This window comes from Bufo bufo, chromosome 3 (assembly GCF_905171765.1).
Source record: "Bufo bufo chromosome 3, aBufBuf1.1, whole genome shotgun sequence".
Taxonomy (NCBI): Eukaryota; Metazoa; Chordata; class Amphibia; order Anura; family Bufonidae; genus Bufo; species Bufo bufo.
Window position 1 is genome coordinate 378,674,166 of NC_053391.1, and position 17,318 is coordinate 378,691,483.

The 17,318-nt window shown below is 45.3% G+C and overlaps 1 protein-coding gene across 1 annotated transcript in view; it reads left to right on the forward strand.

Annotated features, from left to right (window-relative positions):
* NLE1 (notchless homolog 1) overlaps window positions 1–17,318 on the forward strand; it is a 52,769-nt gene that overhangs the window by 13,615 nt on the left and 21,836 nt on the right. The window contains exons 6-8 of the mRNA XM_040424693.1: window positions 5,506–5,603; window positions 7,851–8,043; window positions 13,409–13,544. Coding sequence (XP_040280627.1) covers window positions 5,506–5,603; window positions 7,851–8,043; window positions 13,409–13,544 — 427 coding nt within the window. The remainder of the gene's footprint in view (window positions 1–5,505; window positions 5,604–7,850; window positions 8,044–13,408; window positions 13,545–17,318) is intronic.

Genomic DNA, 17,318 nt, shown 5'->3' on the forward strand with positions numbered 1-17,318 from the left:
TTGAGGACAGAATGGAAACCAGATCTGAGCGCTGCAGCCTCCTTGCAGCTTTCCAAACATAGCACCATCCATTTGATTATGGCTGTGCTTGCTATTACAGCACAGCCCTTTTCACTTCAATGGGACTGAGCTGCGCCTAAGCCTTGTGACCAAATGTATATGACGTCACATGGTCTAGGAAGAAGCCTAAGCTCGTTCGGGGCACCGTGGCCTCTTCGAATCTCTGGTGGTGGTGCCTGGAGTTGGACCACCACCATTCTGATATTGATGACCTGTCCTGGGGATAGGCAATCAATATGTAAACTGGAGCAAAATTCTTGCTCCATAAGCACCCCAAACTTAGGGTTTGTGAGACACTGCAGATTTAAATTCGACACCACATGTCTATTTACATGTGAAGTCCACATGGATTTTCTTACTTAGCATGTGGGTGGGATTTGGGAAAGTCTCATCCAGTTTGCTGGTACTTTAATATGCAGTAGAATTTCTTTCCAAATCTTGCTAGAAAATCTGCAATGTATCTGCCCCCCTGTGAACAGTCTCTAAATTTTGTTATTGAACATTTTCAAAGATGTACTTGTCGGACTTGACTTGGTGCCTGTCCTCCCTCTATATGCTATAACCAGGTCTTATGAGTTACTCTTGGCTATCAGTTAAACAGAGCTATCAGTGACCACAGCTATTTTGTCTATCACATAACATGGTTATCGCAACCAGAAGCATCACTTCCAGTATCTAGCTGTGGTCACTTTTACTTGATCATTTTAATATAACTTATACCTAGTGTTGGGCGAGCATGCCCGGCCGAACACCATTTTCACTTGAGCGTCGCGATGCTCGGCACATCGTGGTGTTCAGCCGAACACCATGTGTGCTCGAGCGCGATACTCGAGTCTCCTTCCCTCACGTTTGTTGGCTGTGTTAGAGACCCAAAAGTCCTTTCGAGGACTATTGTTTTATCTGGCTGCAATATATATTAGCGCAACCTGCGCTAAATTGCGTGCAATTGTTCGGCCGCTGCTGACAGTAATACAACCTCTGCTACATCCTAAATAATTGTGACATTCATCGCAATTGTTTGGCGACATTTACCTGCGCTACATCTCCTGTATAACGTTTGCGCATCCTAAATATCAGTGACATTCAGTTTAATATATTTGCGCATACACGTACAAAACCTGCGCTAGTGTACATGTGACATACTTGCAAGCATATTTACAATTTAATATGCTCAAGGCGAGCAGTAAGGGACAGGGAAGTGGCCCTGGGAGCAGTAAACTGTGCCTGCTGCCAGAGCACAAGAAACACACTCATCCACGATACCTAGCTTTATGTCCCAGTTTGCAGGGCGGCGCAGGACACCACTCTCGAAGTCACACGCCAGTGCGACCAGGTGGTTGGTTGGATTGCAGCAGATAATGCTTCCAGTCAGTTAAGCACCACCCTGTCTTCCACAAAGTCCAGTCTCAGTAGCCAAGAGTCTGGTCAACAGAATATTCACCCTGATTCTCCTTCCTCCCACCATGGAGAGTTTTGGCAAACAAGTGATCCCACACTCGGATATTCCGAGGAGCTCTTTTCATCGCCATTCCTTGATTTGGCCCTCTCGCCAAGCCCGCTTGAAGAGGGACATGAGGAGATCTTGTGCACTGATTTCCAAACTCTTGAGCATCCACAGTCACAAGAAGATGACGGTAGGAACGGCAATTAGTGTTTCACGAGGTGGATGATGATGATGATGAGACACAGTTGCCAATAAGTCAACCGCTATTAGTGTCTCAAGAGGTTGAGGATCATGATGAGACACAGTTGTCAATAAGTGAGGTTCTTGTTAGGTCAAAAAGTCAGGAGGATGACCAGAGTGAGAAAGTGGAAGAGGAGGTGGTGGACAATGAAATCACTGACCCAACCTGGGAAGGTGGCAAGCCGAGCGAGGACAGCAGTACAGAGGGGGAGGGATCCGCAGCACCGCAACAGGCTGAAAGAGGCACTGGGGTGGAAAAAGGGTGAAGGCGGGCCACACCAAACAGGCCCACAACTGTTTCCCGGAGCACCCCCTTGCAGCAATCTCCCTTGCCAAGGGGTAGGTGTTCCGCAGTCTGGCGCTTTCTTGAGGAAAGTGCGGACGATAAAAGAATTGTCATTTGCAACCTGTGCCGTACCAAAATGAGCAGGGGTGTGAACACTAGCAACCTTGCCACCACCAGCATGATCCGCCACATGGCATCAAAGCACCCTAATAGGTGGGCTGAATGCCTGGGTCCACAATCGGTGTCTGCGGGTCACACCACTTCCTCCTCGTCCCCTGTGTTACGTGCTGGCCAGTCCCCAGTGTTACGTGCTGGCCAATCCCCTGTCCAAGACGCAGGCCGGATGCCTCCCGCCCTGCACCTGGACCTTCGCAAGCACCATCATCTATCCCATCCACTTCTCTGTCCCAGCGCAGTGTACAGATGTCCATACCCCAGGCCTTTGAACGAAAGCGCAAATACCCAGCCACCCACCCACAGGCCATAGCACTAAATGCGCATCTTTCCAAATTGCTGGCATGGAAATGTTGTCATTTAGGCTTGTGGAGACTGAGGCTTTCCGCAGCCTGATGGCGGTGGCCGTCCCTCGTTACTAAGTCCCCAGCCGCCACTATTTTTCTTGGTGTGCCGTCCCTGCCTTACACCAGCATGTGTCCAGTAACATCACCCGTGCCCTGACCAACGCAGTTATTGGGAAGGTCCACTTAACTACTGACACATGGATAAGTGCTTTTGGCCAGGGACGCTACATTTCCCTGATGGCACACTGGGTGAATGTTGTGGAGGCCGGGAGCGAGTCGTACTCTGGGATGGCACAGGTGCTACCGACGCCAAGGATTGCGGGCACTACTTCTATCAGGATTTCCGCCACCACCTACATTAGTGCTGCAACCCCCCCCCCTACCCCCCTTCCCTTCTCCTCCTCCACTTCAACCTCTGAATTCTCATCTTGCAGCACCATTCAGCCATCAGTCAGTAGCTGGAAGCAGTGTAGCACTGCAGTGGGGAAGCGGCAACAGGCCGTGCTGAAACAAATTTGCTTAGGTGACAAACAGCACACCGCCGCAGAGCTGTGGCAGGGTACAAGGAACCAGACTGAGCTGTGGCTCTCTCCACTCAACCTACAACCAGGCATGGTTGTGTCTGATAATGGCCGTATGGAGTATGGAGTGATAATGGCGGCTTTGGAGTTCGGCAAGCTCACATACATGCCATGCCTATCCCACGTGTTCAACTTAGTGGTTCAGCGGTTTCTCAAAACCTACCCCAATTTGCCTGAGCTACTGGTGAAGGTGCGCCGCGTGTGTTCCCATTTCCGAAAGTCATCTACAGCTGCCGCCAGTCTGGCAACGCTTGCAATTGCCAGCTCACCGACTAATGTGCGATGTGAGCACGCGCTGGAACTCCACGTTCTACATGTTGGCCAGGATTTGTGAGCAGCAGAGGGAAGTAGTGGAATACCAGCTGCAACATGGTCGTTGCCTTTCCAGTCAGCTTCCCCTCTTCACAAGCGACGAGTGGGCATGGATGTCTGACCTCTGTGAGGTTTAACGCAACTTTGAGGAATCAACACTGATGGTGAGCGGCAATGCCGCTATTATCAGCGTAACCATCTTACTCACTTCTGTGTTTACTCAAACGCTCGCTGCTCACAATGAAGGCGGACGCTTTGCACGTGGAAGAGGTGGAAATGGGGGAAGACATTACACAGGGTGATAGCCAGACCATCCTCCGTTCGTCTTCTCAGCGCAAATTGGATGATGAGGAGGAGCAGGAGACGGTTGCCTCCGCTACAGAGGGTAGTACCCATAGCAGGTTTATTCCATCTGTTCAGCGTGGATGGGCCGAAAAGGAGGAAGAGGATGATGAGATTGGGAGTCATCCTCCTGATGAGGACTGCGAAGTCTTGTCTGTTGGGACTCTTGCACACAAGATTGACTTTGTTATGATGCCTTTCCCGTGACCCTCGCGTTATACACATTTTGTCCAACACAGATTACTGGTTGTTCACCCTTCTCGACCTCGGCTACAAAGAGAACTTCTCATCTCTCATTCCTGTGGTGGAGAGGACTAGCAAAATGGTGCAATACAAGAAGGTCCTTATGGAAAAATTGCTCCATAAATTTCCAGCTGACAACACTGGCGGCAGAGGACGTAGTTCCTTGGGGAGACGAGGGGAACACACAGCAGTTCCAACAGAGGCAGGGCAACACTCTCCAAGGCCTAGGACAGTTTTATGACACCCTGCCAGCACCCTCACCCTGATGCGCGGCCTAGTGTCACAAGGAGGGAAAAGTTTTGGAAGATGGTGAAGGAGTACGTAGCAGACCGTGTAAGCGTCCTCAGTGATCCATCTTTGCCTTACAACTATTGGGTGTCCAAGCTGGACACGTGGCTCTACACCTTGGAGGTGCTGGCCTGCCCTGCCGCCAGCGTTTTGTCAGAGTGGGTATTTAGTGCTTCTGGGGCATAATAACTGATAAGTGCATCCGCCTGTCAATTGAAAATGCTGACAGGTTGACTCTTATAAAAATGAACAAGGCCTGGATTGCCCATGGCTTCTCTACTCCACCAGAGGTAAGCGGCTGAACATAAAGGTACTTTAAATGTGGCTATTATGGTGTATTGAATACACTGTATTCCCATGCACCCCTTCCATCACAAAAATATGGTTCAATCTTCTTTTTTTTGTCCTCCTCCTCCTCCATCATATCAACATGCTTATTAGGCTGCCCTCGCTCCGAATGTTTTAGAGGGTCAGCTCAGCAGCAGGCCCTCACCCCTAATGTTTTTGAGGGTCACCAGCAGGGCAAGGGTGTGTGTAATGCCCTCCTTTATGTGTAATAAAAGGTGTATTAGAGTGCCGGTAATTTTTGGCAGCCCTTTCACTTAGTGCATAGGCTTTATGAGTGTAGGAGTCCCACTACCTGAACAATTGTACCACAATGTGAATGAGGCCCTCCTTTATGTGATATACAGGTTGTATCGGAGTGCCTCTTCCTTGTAATTTTTGGCAGCACTTGCACTTTATATACTAGTAAATATACAGGAAAGAATGTTTCCTAACAATTTTTCCTCTAAAATCGATTTTATCTTTGGTTTGGTGCGTATTATTGTCAGTCTGTAAAAGTGCTGTACTACTCAGACAACATCGTTCCCAGCAGTGACCTGGGAGTCCAAGATGCATCCAGACATCCTCCCCATGCTGTTCCCGAACCATTTCGGTGGAGTTTCCATCATTTTCTGACCTTTTCCTATGAACCAGACACCCTCCCCTCTTCAGAGCAGGGGTGCCTGGTTTAATGCTCGGGTTCTCCCATTGACTTCCATTGTGCTCGGGTGCTCTTCCGAGCATCCCAAAGTGTTCTAATCGAGCACCTGAGCACTTTAATGCTCAATGAACACTACTTATTCCATTAGTACTAATATGTGAATATTTAATTGTTCATTTATTTATCCGTGTTAAATGTTTTAGATTTTTATCTGGGATCCAAACACAGGAAAGCAGATTGGCAAAACATTAATAGGACACTCGAAGTGGATAACCTGGTTATGTTGGGAGCCTCTTCATTTGTAAGTTTGGCATGTTTCTTTTCTTTTTTAATAACTGCAAAATTATAAATAATGCTGAAATATTCTGAAAGAAAAATCTTAACCCGTCCAGACACAGCCAGTTTTCACCTTCCTGGCGCAGCAAATCTGACATGTTATTTTATATGGTAATAACTTTGAAATGCTTTTACTTATCCAAGCCATTCAGAGATTTTTATTCGTGACACACTTTACTTCATGTTAATGGTAAATTTGGGTCAATATTTTTTCCCTTTTTATTTAAAAAAATTTGGGAAAAGTAGACATTTTCTAAATTAGAATTTCTCAGCTTTTATTCTCTCGCAATAATTAATAAACCTTCACTATAGGTCTAGTTCATGTTTGCACCATTTTGTAAATTTTATTTTATTTTTTTAGGACACAAGAAGGTTTAGAATTTTCTAAGCAATTTTTAAAATTTTTATGAAATTTTCCATAACTGACTTTAAGGACCTATTCAGTTCTGAACAGACTTTGTATGGTTTATATGAAAGAAACCACACATAAATTATCCCATTTTAGAAACTACACCCCTCAAATTATTCAAAATGTAGGTGTTCCACAAGAATTGAAGTAAAATGGAGGGGAAATTTAAAAACTTTTTATTTTTTATTTTTTTTTGGTAGATTTTCCATTTTAACCCAGTTATTTCCACAGCAAGGGCTAACAGCAAAACAAACCTCAATATTTATTATCACGATTCTGCAGTTTACGGGAATACCCCATATGTGATCATAAACCTCTGTACGGGTGCACCACAGGGCTAAAACGGACCCTATATGGTTTTTAGAGGGCAGATTTTGCTGGAATGGTTTTTGGCTCCATGTCGCATTTGAAGAGACCCTGAGGTATTCCACAGTAGCAACACCCCAGGATAAAGAATAGGCAGCAATTCTTCAATTGCTTTTTGGGTTTTGTTATTGTAGCATACACAGAGCTTTTATTTAGTTCTGGCAATGGTCTCTCGTATGAGGGCTCATTTTTTGTGGGGTGAGTTGATGTTTTCATTGGTACCTTTTGGGGTATATAAGATTTTTTTGATAACTTGATATTATGCTTCTTAAGAGGCAAGGACAACAAAAATGGCTATTCTTGCTTAGATTTTATTATTTTATTTTAATTTTTTTGGCATTCTCCTGATGGAGTAGATCATGTGATTTTTTTATAGAGCCATTTGTTACAGACACGGTGATATCAAATGTCTTTTTTTTTCAGTTTTATACAATTAAAGCATTATGAAAATCATGTTTTTGTTTTGCCATTTTCTGGGAGCCGTGTTTGTTATTTTTCTGGCAATGCTGTTGTGTGAGGGCTTGTGTTTTGCAGAATGAGGTAATGTTTTCATGGCTTCTGTTTTAGTGCACATACGACATATTGATTGATATGATTTTTGGGAGCCGAGTTGACCAAAAAAAATGGCAGTTCTGGCGTAGTTTTTAATTTTTTTTTTCTAATTTTTTTTTCTGATGTTCACCTGACTGGGCACATCATGTTATATTTCTATAGAGCCAGTCATTACGGATGCGGTGATATATGTCTATTTTATTTCTATTTTGTACAATCGTAACTGGATTGAGGGTTTGTTTTTTTTGTTTTTTAAACTTAGATTTTTATAAACACTTTTATTTATTTTTTTAGCCCCACTAGAGAACTTCAACTTTTGAGGGACCAATCGCTGGTTCAAAGCAGTACAATACATGCTGTATTGTACTGCATTGAAACTGTCAGTTTCACACAGTTGTCTATGAGACCCAACCTGGGGCCTGGGCATCAAAGACTTCTACAGCTGGCAGACCCGGAAAGCTTTGTAAGGCTGCCAGGGCAACCGCAGGCACCCTGCGATTGTATTGATGACGTTATAGAGGTAGCCTTATCTCTCAGTAGACTCCATACATGCGGTGATCAGCATTGACTGCAGTTACGGCTTAAGTGCCCACCTAATCCCGTAAATGCATTGCGGAATGCGGGAACTCACTTCTCACTGCCCATACATATAAAGCAAAGGTTGAAAAGGGATTAAAGTGTACCTGTACTTATAAAAATAACTTTTTATATCAGGTGTTGTGATCAATGGGGTCCCCCACCAATCACTGGAATGAAGAGAGAGAAGCACTCAAACAGAGCACCATCTCTCCTTACAAAAAAAAAGCCCTGCATCCAAGATATAGGGTTGTGAATTTGCATATCTGTAATGTATCCCAGTTATATACTGTATTTTTTTATTCTTAGGAACCCAGAGTGCAGGTACCTTGCCAGTGCTTCCAAAGACTGCAGCATTCGTATCTGGGACACTGTCATGGGGCAGTGCCAGAAGATCCTGACCAGTCATACACAGTCAGTGACCACTATTAAGTGGGGTGGAGATGGCTTATTGTATTCTGCTTCCCAGGATAGAACTATAAAAGCTTGGAGGGCCAGTGACGTAAGTTTCTAAGAGAGCTTATTTTCTTTATTCCAGCACTTATGCTGCCCTTCTGATTTCAACTGGGCGTCTTTTAGGTCTCAAAAGGGCGTAGTTTGAGAAACCTTTTTTTATTACTTGCAGCTGCCTTAAGACCGGCATATTCAAGAGCTGTGTGTTCCCATGCGCACCCACAGCTGTATGACTACTTTTTCCCTATGCATACGAATATGGAGAATTTTGTCAATCACCGGGCGGGGGGGGTTAGGTTGGGTGTGCAGTTCAGGAATGTGCAGAATTTGGACTCGCAGGGATAGTTTTTGCTGTCCTTTTTGACACCGTTTCTATATTGCAATCAATTCTAATTAATCACAGTTTAATGTAAAATGTTCCCTTGCAAAGAAATGGCTGTGGTAAGGTAGCCAAAAAGTCCTCCCAGTAGAGAGAGGTTCCCTGAAAACAGTGGGCCAGACAAGCCAGGCCTTCCAGAGGCAAAGTCTATCTTTGCATCCGTTCTTTGCTCTCATTCAGTGATGGCAAATGTTTTAGAGTGTCCAAACTTCAACCCAAAACCCAAACTTCAACCAACACGTCAATTTAACCTGAATACTGAAAAATACTAGTGAAGTTAAGCTGTGGGGGCGTGGCTTAACACAGGCGCCAGTAAAATGAGTGCCCCCGTTGGCGCCACCTAGTATTAATAAGGCCCTCATTAGTGGCCCCCAGTATTAATAAAAAGCCCTCATTAGTGGCCCCCAGTATTAATAAAGCCCTCATTAGTGGCCCCCAGTATTAATAAAGCCCTCATTAGTGGCTGCTCCCAGTATTAATAAAGCCCTCATTAGTGGCTGCTCCCAGTATTAATAAAGCCCTCATTAGTGGCTGCTCCCAGTATTAATAAAGCCCTCATTAGTGGCCCCCAGTATTAATAAAGCCCTCATTAGTGGCCCCCAGTATTAATAAAGCCCTCATTAGTGGCCCCCAGTATTAATAGAGCCCTCATTAGTGGGTGCTCCCAGTATTAATAAAGCCCTCATTAGTGGCTGCTCCCAGTATTAATAAAGCCCTCATTAGTGGCTGCTCCCAGTATTAATAAAGCCCTCATTAGTGGCTGCTCCCAGTATTAATAAAGCCCTCATTAGTGGCCCCCAGTATTAATAAAGCCCTCATTAGTGGCCCCCAGTATTAATAAAGCCCTCATTAGTGGCCCCCAGTATTAATAAAGCCCTCATTAGTGGCTGCTCCCAGTATTAATAAAGCCCTCATTAGTGGCTGCTCCCAGTATTAATAAAGCCCTCATTAGTGGCTGCTCCCAGTATTAATAAAGCCCTCATTAGTGGCTGCTCCCAGTATTAATAAAGCCCTCATTAAAAATGGTTATGATGCCCCAGTTGCTATATGTACTGAATAATGCTCCCGTATGGATCCCCCTGGATAGATTCAAGAAAATTCACTCTATATTTAGGGATCTTATTTGGAAGTATGGGCAGGCTAGGATCAAACTGGAGACATTACAGTATCCTAAGTCGGAAGGGGGCCTGGCTGTCCCTAACGCATGGATTTATTTTCTGGCTTCCCAATGTCAGCATTTTAAGGGATGGATTGATCTACAAGCACCGGACATGACTGGGCAGATATTGCAGCATTGGCTGGGCAGTCGGGACCTCATGGGCATTCTGGAAGGCTCAGGAATGCATGCTGGGAGGGAAAAACTCCCTCTTATTGAACTTATGAAAAGAGTTTGGGCAAAGGTGAAGCAGCTAAGAGGTGTGGGTGGAATTAGTGAACTTTCCCCTATTGGAAAGAATCACCTGTTGCCCGAATTATTTGCCATACCAGGACTTCGGAACTGGGAAACTTATGGAGTGACGAGAATTGGCCAATTAATTAAGGACAAGATATGTAAGTCATTTCAAAACCTGCAGCAGGAATTTAATATTCCAAGGGAGTGGTTCTATAAATATCTTCAAATAAGGCATGCCCTTGAGGTCACACTGCGGAAAGGATGTGTGATAGCTCAAATGGAGGTGGTTCATAAGATGGTTCTCCCGACTGGGGGGGGGGAAAGAGGGCTGATATCACAGGTGTACGCTCTTTTACTGGAAAAATTCTTAGAGGGGTTTCCGCTTTCAAGAATGAAAAAATGGGAGGCTGACGTGGGGGTTATGTCTAAAGATAAGTGGGAAGATATATTGGAAGAGGTCCCCAAGGTGTCCCGGAGCGAACAGGGCAAATTGTCCCAATTATTTATTATACATAGAGTGTACAAAACACCGGTGTTCCTAAAAAAGATTGGAGTGAGAAGTGATGACAAGAGTCCAAAGTGTATGGAAGATGGTGCGGACTTGTTGCATATGCTGTGGTCTTGTCCAGTAGTTGGTAATTATTGGGAGGATGTTACAAATATGATTAATAGCAAAATGACATTGAAAATTCAAAAAGACCCTAAGGTGTGTATTTTGGGGTATGTGTCTGAGATTGGAGGGACTGAATCTGTCAAGGTAGCTGTGGGGAGGTTGCTGTATGTGGCCAGGAAACTGATTGCTATGAGGTGGATCCAGGGAAGTCCGCCTACACTGAGTGAGTTTGAACGGAAGGTGCATGACATGCTGATACTTGAGAAAGGGGTGTATGTGATGAGAGGGTGTCCTCGGAAGTTTGATAAAATGTGGAGTGAATGGTTATCTCACACTCACGTGGTTATTTAGGCTCGTAATGGTCAAGACCAGTTGTCAGGGAGGGGGGGGGGTTAGGGCAGGGTGGGGGGGGGAGGGATGTTGGGGAGGTTAAGATATTGGTAACTCTCTGTCTCAAATATTTGTTTTAGCATGTGTACACGCAATGTATAGATACTTGATAAAACTGTGTGTTGGTATTTCTATGATTACTGTTGTACACTGATTCCACATGGTGGATAAAGCAAAGGAAAATACAACGTATTGTTTTATGTTATACTCTGTATTTATTGGTTCAATAAAAACGATTTGATTTAAAAAATAAAGCCCTCATTAGTGGGTGCTCCCAGTATTAATAAAGCCCTCATTAGTGGGTGCTCCCAGTATTAATAAAGCCCTCATTAGTGGGTGCTCCCAGTATTAATAAAGCCCTCATTAGTGGCTGCTCCCAGTATTAATAAAGCCCTCATTAGTGGCTCCCAGTATTACTAAAACCCTCATTAGTGGCTCCCAGTATTAAGGCCCCCATCCGTGACTCCCAGTGTGAATAATGCCCCATTAGTGGCCCCCAGTAAAATTAAAGGGGTTGTCTCGCCTTGTTATTTCCAGTCTCCCTTGCTGCCCTCAGGGCCTCTATTCCCTGCTTGCTGGGGCTGGAGCTGAAATAGGAGTTACAAACCACAGCAAGCAGGGCATGGATGATGCAACCCCGCTCCTTGCTTGCACGTGCTTGCTCCCTAGGCTGTCACTATAGTTGAATCAGCAGCAGCCTCTGGGATCGCAGAGCAGATCGTGCTGTGAGAAATCCGGTACCTCTATATAGCACAGCTACAGGGCTGTAGCGCATGCCCTGTAGCTGTGCTATTAATCCTGGCAGCTTGTATAGGAGCTCAGACGAGGTGGCCGGGGTTAGGAGTGAATGTTCTTGTGCAAAAGTTAGTACGCGCTATCTCCCGTGAAACCCAGTCACCGCAGCAGCCAGAGAATAGACTAGTTGTGCGCCTGCCCGGCCACTGCTCTGAACATTACCACGGTGGCCGTAACCCCTAGAAACAATTATGGCATTTGGGGAATTCAAGGAGTCACAGGCACATTTGCTGATGGATGTATATTAGAGATACCTTCATAGGACTACAAGTAAGTGATTAAAAGTTGATTGATTGAGAGGAGACAACCACTTTAATGCCCCCATTAGTGCCCCCTAGTATCATGTATTACGGACTGCCAGTATTAATAATGCTCCCATTAGAGGCCACAGTATTAATAATGCCCCCTTCCCCTCTCTTCTTGTGCAAAAAAATAAATAAAACTTGCCTAATCCATTTGATCGCGCTGCTGGGAACACTCGCTGCTCCTTGGATGCGCAGGGCAGGACAGGACCTGCGCTCCAGCGTGATGATGTTTCGCAGGTCCTGCTGCTTCCAGTCAATGCTCCAAATGTCATCACTCTAGAGCGCAGGTCCTGCGCATCCAGTTAGCAGCGAGTGTTCCCCGCAGCGCAATCAAATGGATGAGGTGAGGTGTTTTTTTTTTTTTTATACAAGCAGAAGAGGGGGGGGGGGGGGGGGGCGAAGGCTGTACTAATGAGCTCTCCACAATGGAAGCGCTCATTAGTAATAGTGCACAGGTGGCTACCCTACGCTCGGCCCACACAGAGGTGAGTGCCCGCAGAGAGGGCTCTTGGTGCCATAGAAACATAGAATGTGTCGGCAGATAAGAACCATTTGGCCCATTTAGTCCGCCCAATATACTGAATACTATGGATAGCCCCTGGCCCTATCTTATATGAAGGATGGCCTTATGCCTATCCCATGCACGCTTAAACTCCTTCACTGTATTTGCAGCTACCACTTCTGCAGGAAGGCTATTCCATGCATCCACTACTCTCTCAGTAAAGTAATACTTCCTGATATTACTATTAAACCTTTGCCCCTCTAATTTAAAACTATGTCCTCTTGTACCCACTCTGGCACGCGTGCCATAGGTTTGCCACCACTGCTCGTGTCAATAGTGTCTGCCTATGAAAAGAGGTTTTGTTTCGCAGATGCTATACATGTTCTGTACGATAAGGTCACTGTTAGTAAATGCTGCTAGAACATGTGATTTTATACTATTGCATTTAATTTGACATTTTATAAGAAGACTGTATTTAAGTTCCATGTGTTATTTTGTTGAATTCATGTTGTGATAAAAAAAACAGCGAACATTTACTGCTCTTGGTTTAATTTAATAGTGTTGTCTCATCTGAGACATTGGTGTATCGCTAGGATATGCCATTGTCAGATGGATGCAGGTCTCGCCTCTGGGACCTATTTCTGTCTCGTGAACAGAGAGAAGCCTTGCATACTTGGCCACTCCGTTCACTGCCATGGGAGTTCTGGAAATGGACAAGTGATGTTTCTGCTATTTCCGGCAGTCCCATAGTCGTGAATGGAGCAGTGTCCACACTTGCACTGTGCCCTCCATTCACTGCTATGGTACTTCTGTAGAGCGCGCTTGCTGTTTTTGGCCGTCCTATAGCCATAAATGGAGAGCACACTGTGCAGGTCCCCCATTCTGTAGACAGAGGCGGGTTACACCTCTGGAACCCACTCCTATGGCATATCCTAACAATATGCCATGAATGTGTGTGATGAGCCAACCCCTTTAAGATGCAGATATCGCCATGTTGATCATACTACAGCTCTCGTATGAACACTAATCTCTTTTAGGGAGTTCTGTGCCGTACTTTGCAAGGTCATGGACACTGGGTAAACACCATGGCACTTAGTACAGACTATGTTCTCCGAACAGGGGCTTTCAATCCAGCTGAAGCCTCCATCAATCCCCAGGACATGAAAGGCTCCTGTAAGTGCCCTATACATTTGTACTTGCATTCATTATCTTCAAAATACTCATTTCTAGCCCTGTTTTTTTTTTTGTTTTTTTTTTTGTTTTTTTTTTTATTTATTTTTTTTGCTTTTACCAGTTGTGAGAGAGGGACAGCAAAAGTCTGTACATCTTTTTCAACTAGAAACCTGTCATGTGTGTGGTAGGATTTGGGGAATGTTTTTAGTCAGCAGTTGAAATCTCAAACTTTCCAAAGTTTGATCTTTAAAAAACTGGAAAAGGACCTGGATTCAGATTGAGAGAGTACGGTCAGATCCCCAAACTCTGGTCCACCTCAGGTATTAGGACTAGGCTGCTAATTAAAGGGAACTTGGTCACATTGAACATGCAGTTTGATCTGCAGGCAGCATATTATAGAGTAGAAAGAGCTCAGCAGATTGATATATCGGTTTTTGGGAAAACCTTGTGTAACTTGTCATTTTTTCATGTAAATACTTGCTCTTTCTATGCTTATGAGTCTAGTATGCGGTTTATCAGCAACTGGCAGCCTTCCCCGTTTCTCTGTTCAGAGAGCTAGCTGTCAGTGCACACCGGACTAATACATGGCCGTATATATTGAAAAATGGGAACCAAATAAAAAGGGCCTGAAACGTTGCACTGATGTATATTTGATACCACTGGTGTTGAAAAATATCTCAAATGAACTAAATAAAAGAAGCAATAAAAAAACTCATTGGTGTGCTGTCTCCTACATAAATACACTGCTCAAAAAAATAAAGGAAACACTTAAACAACACAATGTAACTCCAAGTCAATCACACTTCTGTGAAATCAAACTGTCCACTTAGGAATCAACACTGAGTGACAATCAATTTCACATGCTGTTGTGCAAATGGGATAGGCAACAGGTGGAAATTATAGGCAATTAGCAAGACACCCCCAATAAAGGAGTGGTTCAGCAGATGGTGACCTGACCACTTCTCAGTTCCTATGCTTCCTGGCTGATGTTTTGGTCACTTTTGAATGCTGGCGGTGCTTTCACTCTGGTGGTAGCATGAGACGGAGTCTACAACCCACACAAGTGGCTCAGGTAGTGCAGCTTATCCAGGATGGCACATCAATGCGAGCTGTGGCAAGAAGGTTTGTTGTGTCTGTCAGCGTAGTGTCCAGAGCATGGAGGCGCTACCAGGAGACAGGCCAGTACATCAGGAGACGTGGAGGAGGCCGTAGGAGGGCAACAACCCAGCAGCATGTGCTTACAGCCCAACACCGTGCAGGACGTTTGGCATTTGCCAGAGAACACCAAGATTGGCAAATTCGCCACTGGCGCCCTATGCTCTTCACAGATGAAAGCAGGTTCACACTGAGCACATGTGACAGACGTGACAGAGTCTTGAGACGTCGTGGAGAACGTTCTGCTGCCTGCAACATCCTCCAGCATGACCGGTTTGGCATTGGGTCAGTAATGGTGTGGGGTGGCATTTCTTTGGAGGGCCGCACAGCCCTCCATGTGCTCGCCAGAGGTAGCCTGACTGCCATTAGGTACTGAGATGAGATCCTCAGACCCCTTGTGAGACCATTTGCTGGTGCGGTTGGCCCTGGGTTCCTCCTAATGCAAGACAATGCTAGACCTCAAGTGGCTGGAGTGCGTCAGCAGTTCCTGCAAGACGAAGGCATTGATGCTATGGACTGGCCCGCCCGTTCCCCAGACCTGAATCCAATTGAGCACATCTGGGACATCATGTCTCGCTCTATCCACCAATGTCACGTTGCACCACAGACTGTCCAGGAGTTGGCAGATGCTTTAGTCCAGGTCTGGGAGGAGATCCCTCAGGAGACCGTCCGCCACCTCATCAGGAGCATGCACAGGCGTTGTAGGGAGGTCATACAGGCACGTGGAGGCCACACACACTACTGAGCTTAATTTTGACTTGTTTTAAGGACATTACATCAAAGTTGGATCAGCCTGTAGTGTGTTTTTCCACTTTAATTTTGAGTGTGACTCCAAATCCAGACCTCCATGGGTTGAAAAATTTGATTTCCATTTTTTAATTTTTGTGTGATTTTATTGACCGCACATTCAACTATGTAAAGAACAAAGTATTTCAGAAGAATATTTAATTAATTCAGATCTAGGATGTGTTATTTTTGTGTTCCCTTTATTTTTTTTGAGCAGTGCACATAAGATCCACTTAGCAAAATGCTGGGTGAATTATATGATGTTAAAATCTGTACTAGTCAGCTCCAGTGCCAAAGTTGTTTAACCCCTTAGTGACTAATGACTTACTATGTCATGATGTGGTCTTAGTTACCGCATCATGACGTGCACAGTACGTCATGAGATGAAAGTGTCACCTTACTTGCGGTGACACCGGCCTCTAAATGGGTGCAACGGACAGCTGAGCTGTCCGTGCACCCAGCAGGGGACCAATCGCAGCAGTCCCTGCCTTTGGATCTCTGTGATGGGTCAGTCAGATTTGACTGACCCATCGCAGCGTTCAGCAGCGCAGCTACGATCTCCTCAGTAAGTGTTAAGGAGATGGGGGCTGTGCTGCTGTGTTTCACTGAGACTTATCACCTCCCCTTCAGGATGGCCGAGCGGGACCCCCATAATTATCAGGGTGCCACACCCACAATTATTCAGGATGGCGAGTGGTGGTAGATTGTCAGCTGTATGTTACAGCTGACAATCTACTGTAACGGCTGAAATCGGTGCTGGCACTGATGTCGGACATTTAACCCTTCCATGCCGCGGTCCGTAGAAAAGAGGTCTGTCTTTTCTATGCTTATAAGCTAACCCGTATTACCAGTGTCTGTATTATCATATATTGTACCTGTGAATAAAGTATTATTATGTAGATAAGCTTTCTGAGTAGATCTCAGTGTGGTGAACTACAGTGTATGTGATATTTTCATGCTAGCACACAGCTCTGCTCTCAGCCTGATGTCTAGCCCTGTCAATCAAGGGGAGGGGGAGTGCAGAGCACAGGGGGTGTTACATAGCAGTGCTCAGAATATTTAGCCCCGACTCTTAGTGCTCAAAATTTTCATTTGCATATGAATAAAAACACAGATATCTCTGCAGCTGTTTATCATGCAGACAAAAGAAAGGTATAGTTTTAATCAGCATGATGAGCCCTACCAGCCAGTATGCCTGGTTTAATAGAGGTTGATCCTGGTGACAGAGCCTCTTTAAATCTATAGTGCAATATACAAAAAGCCTCCTCTGGCAGTCCATGCGGGAGGCTGAGATCTAAAGTCATTATTTATGCCAGTTTCTGGTGTAAATAATGATGAATTTGCCAGGGCCGATTGCTACTCCCCCCTTTTTCAGAAGCCTGGTAAGCTTGGCATCCAAATGCCAATTACAATTATGAAAAGTTGCAATGGGATTTAAAGGGGTTCTGCAGTTCTTTTTAACAGATGATCAGTGGCGTACATAGAGACGTAAGGGGCCCATAGCAAGGATCAAACCAGGCCCCACACACAGGACAGAAGGGTTTCTGCCTAAACCCTTTTCAATGACCCTTGGGCCATTTTTCCACTGCCTCATTTGCTAAAAGTTGTTCCTTTTAGAGGGTAGAGTCCTGACCAAGTTTTCACCTCCAGCAAAAGAGGAGATGATCCCAACTGGGCCCCATAGCAGTCGCATGGTCTGCCGCTATGGTAGTTACACCCCTGCTGATCTATCCTCTGGATTGATCCTCAGTATCTGATCAGTGCGGGTCCGACACACAGGACCTCCAGCGATCAGCTGTTTGAGAAGGCCACAGCGCTCCTGGAGCGCCACGG